This window comes from Eptatretus burgeri, chromosome 16 (assembly GCF_056783735.1).
Source record: "Eptatretus burgeri isolate ZD-2024b chromosome 16, Ebu_testis_v1, whole genome shotgun sequence".
Taxonomy (NCBI): domain Eukaryota; kingdom Metazoa; phylum Chordata; class Myxini; order Myxiniformes; family Myxinidae; genus Eptatretus; species Eptatretus burgeri.
Genome location: NC_140976.1, coordinates 7927542 through 7936850, shown reverse-complemented (window position 1 = coordinate 7936850; position 9309 = coordinate 7927542). Strand labels below are relative to the sequence as shown.

The following is a 9309-nucleotide window of genomic DNA, read 5'->3' as shown; positions in this document are numbered from 1 at the left end:
GTGTGTGTGTGTGTGTGTGTGTGTGTGTGTGTATAGTTTTATAACTTATAGCATAGTAATTTTAAGTTTGTGGTGGGAGGAAGTGGTCTTCAGTATTGCCCTCATGTGGAAGATTTCTGTGTGATTTAGAAAGCGAGGGTAAGATGTTCTTCCCATCCATTGTTCTCCTCGGTTGAGCAGGGTGAGGCTGGGAAAGAATAGGCCGATACAGCATGTTTCCCTCCTACAACATAGGCAGAAGACCCTTCCTCCCAGTTGTCTTTCACCGTGTGGGAGGTGAGCCTGGTCTCACATTCATGGCCTGGCCTCACATTCAGTGGTGGCACTATCGGGGTAGTGACTTTTGGGGAACTGTGATTGGTGGAGTGGTGTTTTGGCGTAGAGGATCGCCATTGGGTAGTGCTTCAGCATGCAAAGCAGTCATTGCTTTCTGCTTTGACACATAAAATAAAGTGGCCATTAACATTGAGCAACACCACGAGGAACATTGTGATCGTTTTGTGTTATCGATGCGCCTGGGACATGAATTGGTTGTGGGAATGTGGAAGACGGACATTCACTCACAGTTGCACATTTGGGACTCGTGAAGCGCCCTCAGAGCAGAACCATGCTGGGGAAAATGGTGGTGAGGAGAGGCTGTCCAGAAAGCTCTTGCCTCTGACTCACAGCTTTCTCTGATTGTGATGTGACAGAATTTGTCCCTGGAACAGCTCCACGCTCCATTCCCCAAAACTCCAAGTCCACTGTGTGGTTCCTGCTGCTGGCACACAAGTTCACTAGCCTGGGATTCTTCACCATATTCTTTCCCCACTTTCTTAACCGAGTTTACTTTAGTGCCGAGGTGATTGTGAGACTACCTCTTTTGCATTCATTCTATCAGGATTCTGTGGCCATATCGTGTGTGCCTCATGTTTCCACACTTGAGGTTTGGGTTGAATTGGAATTCCTGGAGGATTATGCAGTTTTCGCCGTCCGCCGTCCGTGGGGAACATCTGCGGCCACCAGCGAGGACCGAAGGTACGATGTCATGGTGAATCCATAAACAGACAATAAGATGTGTCCATTCGTGCCCTGCTCTGCACGATAACAAAGTGTCGCGAGCGGCGCACGGGCCTTCCTTCGAGCACGTTCCATAGTGTGCGTGGATCCGCCATTACGCACGTGGCCAGCGCTCGCATTCGCCCCACTGTTACTGTGTGCGCGGGGCTAACACCGATCTATATAATTAGTCCAGAAATGGGTTGAAAAGTACGTGCCGCTTGTGCCTTGCACACTCGCATCCCGCCAAACGTGGCGTGGGGTTGCCTTTCTATTGTCTCCTCGGTTGAGGATGGGAGCTCTGTGCTGTCGATGCTCAGAGTGTGGTGTTCGAGCACCCTTTCTCTGCCCCTCCCCCGCAGAAGTTATTGCGAGGGTATGGTGGTTTCCTCGCAGCCGCAGCACGTGCTGCACATAAGTTTGGATTTACCTCAGAAATAAGCAGAAAAGAAGAGTAGAAATGAAGAAGAAATGATGTAAGCAAACCTAGCTACGAGATCCTCGCAACGCACGCCCTTGTTGTCCCGCTGGAAAAAAGGGAAGGGACTATCTACACGTATATTAATGGAATAACTGTCTTGGGACCACTATCTGTTGGATGCATGCGGTTCCGAGAACCGCAACAATACTATCTTGAAGCAATTAGAGCAGGGTTTCTTAACCTTTTTAGTATTGTTTCCCCCATTGAAATTGCTGAATTATGGTATTTTCCCCCACCGCATTATCAACACTAAATTAATTAAAAAAAACTAAAATTTATTTAAAAAATTATTCCAATAAATATTTTCATAAAAATATTGATACACAATTTATTGCATAGCATTAACAGTCTTATATTATTTTAACATTGGCATTCCTAAAATTAGCAAAAGTTCATCATTATTCAAATCATTCGTATTAAGGGAAATGTTTTTTGCAGAGCATCATTTAAAAATGCCGATAGACTTGGCAAACTTATTGATGTCTTCGGTTGTTAAACGCAGCATGATAATTGATGAGAATGCACGAAGCGTGTTTATTTCGGTGAGATGGCTGGAACTGCTTCTTGTTCACCAGTGCATAAATGTCAGGAGCAGTTTTCGAGAGTGCGCAATGCATGTCACTCTCAACTTCAAGACGATTTTGTGCTTTAGATTTTATGGTTATTAAAGATGAAAACCCCGACTCGCAAAGATAGGTTGAAGAAAACAAAGTAAGGATAGTTTGAATAACGCAATAGTAAGTAAGAATTCAACGCAATAAATAGTTTGAAAATTGTTGAACCTAAAAAATTATTTCCCCCCCTGAAATCCGAAAATTTCCCCCCAGGTTGAGAATTTCTGAATTGGAGCTCAGTGAATACATCTGGATATTTTGAGTACATTTTCCATTTCAGATTTAATCCATTTATTTTAATATCAAGCTTAATTTAATAACATTTTATTATTGTTTTTATCTCCCTCAAACCCATTATGCTAATTTCGGAGAAATTGCACCGATAAGCGCATACATCCGCCAGGCTGAACAGTTTACTTCTTGTCTCCCACTGATTGGCTGGATTTGCATCCACACTTGAACCAGCATCTAATCGGCTTGTTCTTGTCACCCACCCAAATCATGCACCAAGTATTCTCATAACCCGACCATAACGTTTTGAGCGATCGTGCTCAATATCGTTTTTGGCCTTGTCACTCAATGGTGAAGAATCACTACTAATTCTCAGATCCGGATCCAGATCTGCACCAAAATCTCAACAATTTTTCTCAACAACAACCAAAATCTCAACAACAAACAACAACAGCCTGGTCGCCCACCCGATCTCTGTGCATCAAATTTTGTCTGAATTCATCCATAACATTTTGAGATAACCTTCTCACAGACAAACACAGACAGACAGGGGTGAAAAATGACCTCCGCATACTTTTGGTGGCAGAGGTATCTGTGTGCTACACTACATTCCTCTTTAAAAGTGGCTTCCATATCTGCAATTTGTTACTGTCTCTGTCAATTTTTATCTCTCGTTATGCCCATGCCCCCCCTGCCCCCCAACTTGGTACTTACCCCAGACAACAATGGAGATGCTCACGTTGGCCCCTTTGCCGGTCACTTCGTTCCACACCTCACACGTGTAAGGTCCTGAGTCAGCCTTCCGTGGATGCTTCACCTCAATTTGGCTCGTTTTCACTTTCCCACCTGGAACCTTCCATTTATGGTCTTTGTGTGGCTTGGAGTCGAATGTGCAGTTTAGTGTGAATGAAGTGGAGGAAAGGATCGGCACCGGTTTTGAAGGCTTGTTCGATGTGGAGCAATGTTCTTCCCCGGTGCTGATGCGAACGCAGACGGTCGCATCCAGTGGACCATCTAAGGCGGACAAATAAATAGACATTCTTCAAGCGGTACATCATGGACCATTTGACCTTTTCTTCAGACTGTTTGTGTTTGGTGCATGCACATAGCCATATGAATGCAACGATGATCTTGTTGTTAATAATTTAATATAATGGCCAAAAGTTTGGGTAATTATGTTCATTAATTGCTTTCAAATCTTATGACATACCTCAATAAGCCTGTTAATGTGCGAGATATTTAAAGTATTTGTGTGCTTGTTCGTTCTATGTCCCAGCATCTGCACAAACAGAACGTTTCTCGACTATTCGGTTTACACTGTTCCAACAGTTTGTGAAACTTCGATTTTTGAACTGTGTATTGGAGGGGGACATTCAGTGTCTGCTCTGGCATTTGTTAATGGACCAACAGACAAAATGTAAGGCACGCAACTCGACTGCATTCCGCTTATTGGCTCACTGCCCACGTGCCCCTTCTCTGCTTTCCAAATCCCCCTTGGCCTCACAACGTCTAAACCCCTCTTTGTTATTGTTCTTCATCAAACCACTTCATCCCATATTTGCACATTTTCCAAAAGCAATAATGATGTGGATTAATCCATTATGCCCTGACAGCACGTTACATGACCATGTGCACAGGTGTGGAGGGTTACATACTCACAGGCAGTGTCCACAGAGAAGTCCTCACTAGAGGAAGACCCATAAGGAGTCTTGACCATGCAGTTGTAAATTCCGTTGTCGCCGCGAGATAGGTTATCAAATATGAGAATGTGTCCATCGTCGGACAGTCGAAAGCCCGTGATGTCTGAGTTTGAGCGACTGAGATTTGAAAATGAGGTTGAATTATTCGCTACGATGTGTCCATCTCTCTTCCATATCACTCTTGCAGTTTTGGGAGAAACATCACGGCATTCGAGGGAGAGGTTGGACCCCATCTGCATTCCATATGTGCTGGGTTTTATGAATGGCTTGGATGCTGCGGGAAGGCATGAGGTCAGAGGACAATGACAGAAACATAGAAAGGTAGACAAAGTCAGAATTAGAAGGTAAGTTCATCTTGTATTTCAATCTCTGCAGTAATTTGAAACATTTTGGAAAGAACTTATTTGCTAAATATCTTCTTGAGTATATTTCAGAAAAAAAACATTTTCACAATCTATCTGTACGTGGACTCGGGTCATTCTGTGTCAATTCCTGTTCTAGTTTACTCATCGTCGTTGTCCCACTGACTAGTTATCTTGGTTCATTTCAATAGCATATGTGTACCTGGATGTTGGTGAAAGTGTGTATGAAACAAGAAAGGTTAAATATCTCACGGAAAAGTTCCAAGAAAACTGGTTCACTCTGGTCTCCGTCGACTTCACAGGTGAAGCTTCCTTTGTCCTCTCGAGAAACGGGAGAGATTTCCAGCCTGTCCGAAAACATCTCCTTGTAGCGTGCGTTTTCATCCAACAGTCCATCGTCCTTTTTCCACTCCACATGTGAAGATGCGGGGATGTTGTCACAAATGAGAGTGACCGACGGTGGAGCGTCTTTTTCAATCCGGACCTTCGGAGCGGCTAGGGAGAGAAAGTGATATAAGGGAATGTGATACATCCCAAGGAACCTGAGATTTACAACAAAAAAAATTATTTTGAGAAACATTTTAAGAATTCCAACTGCTTTCAGAGTTTCGCACGAGTTTAATATGTAACTTTGGAAATTAAATGATAAAATATCAATGGAGTTCAATTCCAAGCGATGAAAAATCTGCAACTGTTTATCCACGTCATTTGTCTGATGAATGGATATTCTGCTGCAATTAAAAAAAAAATTAACTCAATTAGACTGTATTTCTTTGCTATGAATGAAACCAAACACAACACAGAACGAAATTCACATTTCCTCCAACAAGATGAATGATTAACTTATCATTGAAGAGTTTGGGTCTGTTAACCACCGTGGGAAACGAGTCGCAGGTGTGCAGAAGCCCTTTCTCTTTTGTTCTGATGAAGGGCAAGTGCTCCAAAGCTGCATCTTGTTGGCCTCGTCAGAGGAGAGGGAATTGCATTTGGTTCTGTTACTTTCACCGAGTATATTGGTTTGTAGTGTCTGTTTGTCAAACGATTTTTGTCTAGAGTTTTGATGCAGTCGTTCTGAAATTTTTTGCTTGGAGGTGACCAGTTAAGGAGACCACCACAAATATCCATCCAGATCCTAGAATTGTTCAAGTGAGAGACAGAGACAGAGACAGGGAGACAAAAAATAATATGTAACACGATATCTCCAAAGGTTGTGGACGGACTCGGACAAAACTTGGTAAATGAGTTGGTTATGTGATGAGAACAAGGCGATTCGATTTGGGTTTAGGCTGGATGCAGATCTGGTCTATCAGTGGGATACAAAATGCAAACTGTTCAACCTAGCGGAGGTATGTGCTCTACAGAAATGCTTCTCCCAGACTGTAACTCCCCACCGACTCCCAGACAATCACCAAAGCCAATCTACTCCTCCAGCTCCGCAATCCCTTCGCCATCACCACCACCAACCCTGGTAGTGCACTGGTTTTCTCTGTGTTTGTTTTCTCTAGAACTGGCACAACCTTCTCCCACTTTTCGCTTATTACCGACTCATGGACCTTGGTGACCTCTCCTAATATATCCTTCCTATTGCTCACATTTAGAAATTCCTGAAAATATTCTTTCCATCGACTAATAATCTCATTTCCACAAACTACGTAATCTCCCCACAATCCCTTATCACCCTTTCCTACTCTTCACCGCTATATAAATATCATTTTCACCATTTTGTTAATTTAATTTCTCCTACCAACCTTGATATGCCTCCTATCTCTTCTTTACCTCTGTCATTCTTTCTGTGCTTAAAAAAAAATTATTTCTGCCTATTGAACCTCCAAGTTGCACCACCACCACCACTGCTCCTCACGTTTCATCTTCCCTTCTTTAGTTTCACCACACATCTTAGCTGCTGCTCCCAACAAGGCCTCATTCAGGTTCCTCCACTTCCCTTCGATCCCTTCCCTGCAGCCTGACTTTGCATAGTCCAACCAAACTCTGCCTCGAAACTGACCACATGAGCAGCCTGTAACATCCACACCCTAATGTCTTTATTCTTTTTCCCATTTTGATATCTCCCGTTCTGGAGCAGCTTCCAATTTAACATCAGCTATGCTGGCTCACTGGAAACCCCATCCGATACCCGTCTCTCTGCCTCCATCAAGAGGGAATAATCGATCAGTTTCCTGTATTATCCACTTTTAAAGACGTCCTTATATGTTCTTCCCTCTTACCAAAACCTTAATCCATCCCAATCCTCTGCTGTCCCCAAAATTCTTCTTCTTCCCTGGTTTCTGGTCCCATAGCATTCATCACCACGTCCTCCTTGATAACCCCCCATTTCAAGAACCAAAACGTTCAAGCCATGCTCATTCAAATAACCTTCACAAACCACTCCATCACATTCTGGTAAAACCTTTCAGCAGGTCCTCCACACCATTCCAGACATTGTGGTGTCGCACCTGAGTTACACATCCTGAAATGATATTGAACAAATCCCCCTCAACAATCACCTTCACCTGTTTCGGTCTCTCACTCAACCTGACAACATCCACCACCTGTTGTGCCAACATCCTATCCAAAACCACACCTTGATTCTTACTGCTCTTCTCCCCACGACAGAGAACATTGAATCCCTCACCGAGTACATTCGCTCATACCACGGAATGATAATAATCCATGTTCTGACTCGGACCGATTATAAATAAACAGAGGGGCAGTAGCAATACCCCTGGGTGCTCACCTCGTAGTGGCTGGATAAGATAACCAGGGAACCACTGGTAGGCATGGATGAGAAGACAATAAATACCTGTGGATTTTTTTTATTAATGCCGTGAACAAACTTTGGAACATCACGGGTCATAAAGGTTGTGGTTAAGTTTCATTGGAATTGTGTGTGAGGTTTCTGAGAAGAAAGCAAATACCTCTTTTGGGGGACAATCCCCACTGTAGACCCCCTTCGGCCCCAATTTTTGTTTTTTTTTAATGGGGTGAGCAAGCCTTGGTACATCACGGGTGATGAAGGTGGTGGTCAAGTTTCATCGAAATTGTGTTTGTGGTTTTGGAGAAGAAAGCAAATACATATTTTAGGGGGCAACCCCCCCCTTAGAACCCCCTCCCAGACGCCAATTTTTTTTTAATGGTGTGAACAAGCTTTGGAACATCATGGGTGATGAAGGTTGTGGTGAAGTTTAATCAGAATTGCACATGTAGTTTCTGAAAAGAAAACAAACATTTTTTTGTGGGACAACCTCTGTAGACCCCCTTGGGGCCCGATTTTTTTTTTAATCCATCCATCCATCCATCCATTGGGGCCATACTCTGTGCAGAGCGTTGATGCTGCTCCAGCAGTCTCCTTGGCTATTGGGTACAATCATGGATGGGTCACCACTCCGACACCACCAAGCTGGCACTCATTTCGCCGACTTCGGAAGGATGACAGGCAGAGTCAACCCCACCTGGTATTAATTCAGCAGCCAAGTGGGATCCCAAGCCCACCAGCCTGACCATTAAGCCAACACCAGGCATAAAAGTCTGATTCAAAATGGTTCTGCTTCCAAGTCTGAGCTCTGGTCATCTCTGTAGGAGATATTTGCACTGATTCTTCTCTTGAAAACACAAGGTTGCAAGTAGCATTATTGCCAGGGGTTATGGGCCATATGGCTGTGCCACTGATACTGTGCCCCGGGCTGTCCCCGGACTGCAGGTGACAGCACAAATTTGTAATTTGTTCAGGGTGTCGGTGATAGCTCACCGACTCTTCACGAAGGACACCGTGGGAAATTTAGCATCCACCATCTAATTCCGGCCGATGGTACACCCAGTTTAACGTCCATCCAAGGGATAGCACACACATTGATGCCTTGCCCTGCCTGCAAGACACCAGGATGGCAGTTTGCAGCTGGGCCAACATTTGAACCCAGGTCGCTTGACTCAAAGGAGAGCGGGCATCCTGCCAGGCCATTCTGCCATTGACATTCCATCTCCGTTGATGAGCTACATGATAGATAGCCATTCCTCTGGACGAAAGTACGATTCGGCGTACCTGTTCCTACCTGTGCACGTGCGAAACCCGTCCATGACTGCTGGACAACGTACATATAAAATTCCAGTTAGACGTAACTGAGCAGGTAGGTGCAAGGTAACTGGGAGAAGAGAAAGATGTTTCGTTTACCTTCTGATTGATGGATCGCAGTTCCCAGCACAAGGAAGAGGACAATGGATAACGTTGAGACCATTGTCCTGGATGAGTCTTTCTTCAGCTCTGTCTCTCTCTCTCCTCTCTACCTGCACGACTCGTGTTGGTCTCTTCTTGCTCTGTTGGGAAACCGTACACTAATGTATTTTTGGGCAAAGTGTTTCAAGTTTTGCTCCAGTTGAGTAGGAGGAGGGAAATGAGTAGGCGGGAATTCCCAAAATTTCTCATTACGGTTTGGAGAAAATTCCTTTTGTGTCGTGATTTTGGTACAAAAATGGTGATGTCATGAACCCATGATGTGCACGTGTTTGTTCTTTTGAAAATTATATATATATATATATATATATATATATATATATATATAATCTCTCATCTATATATATATATATATATATATATATATATATATATATATATATAATCTCATATATATATATATATATATATATATATATAATCTCATCAATTTCATCCGGATCCATGTACAACTTTTTGAGGTATCCTGCACACAAACAAACTGACAGAAAGGGCTGAAAACATCACCTCCTGAACCGTCGGTGGAGGAGGTCATTAAAGATCAGTTATAAGACGGTGGTGTTTCTATATTTGGCCGGAAATGGACTCATTTATGTAGTTGTTGGCCCCATTTCATCAGACGTGATGTTTTTCTCCTTGCAGATTTCTCGAACCTGGC

The 9309-nt window shown here is 43.5% G+C and overlaps 1 protein-coding gene across 1 annotated transcript in view; it reads right to left on the bottom strand.

The window, feature by feature from the left end:
* Positions 1 to 8751, bottom strand: part of LOC147010439 (basement membrane-specific heparan sulfate proteoglycan core protein-like) — a 57764-nt gene extending 49013 nt beyond the window's left edge. Inside the window, exons 1-4 of the mRNA XM_085860184.1 lie at positions 8592 to 8751; positions 4679 to 4921; positions 4024 to 4338; positions 3079 to 3378 (exon numbers count right to left, since the gene is read on the bottom strand). Coding sequence (XP_085716310.1) covers positions 3079 to 3378; positions 4024 to 4338; positions 4679 to 4921; positions 8592 to 8655 — 922 coding nt within the window. The 5' untranslated portion in view covers positions 8656 to 8751. The remainder of the gene's footprint in view (positions 1 to 3078; positions 3379 to 4023; positions 4339 to 4678; positions 4922 to 8591) is intronic.
* Between the last annotated feature and the right edge of the window lie 558 nt (positions 8752 to 9309).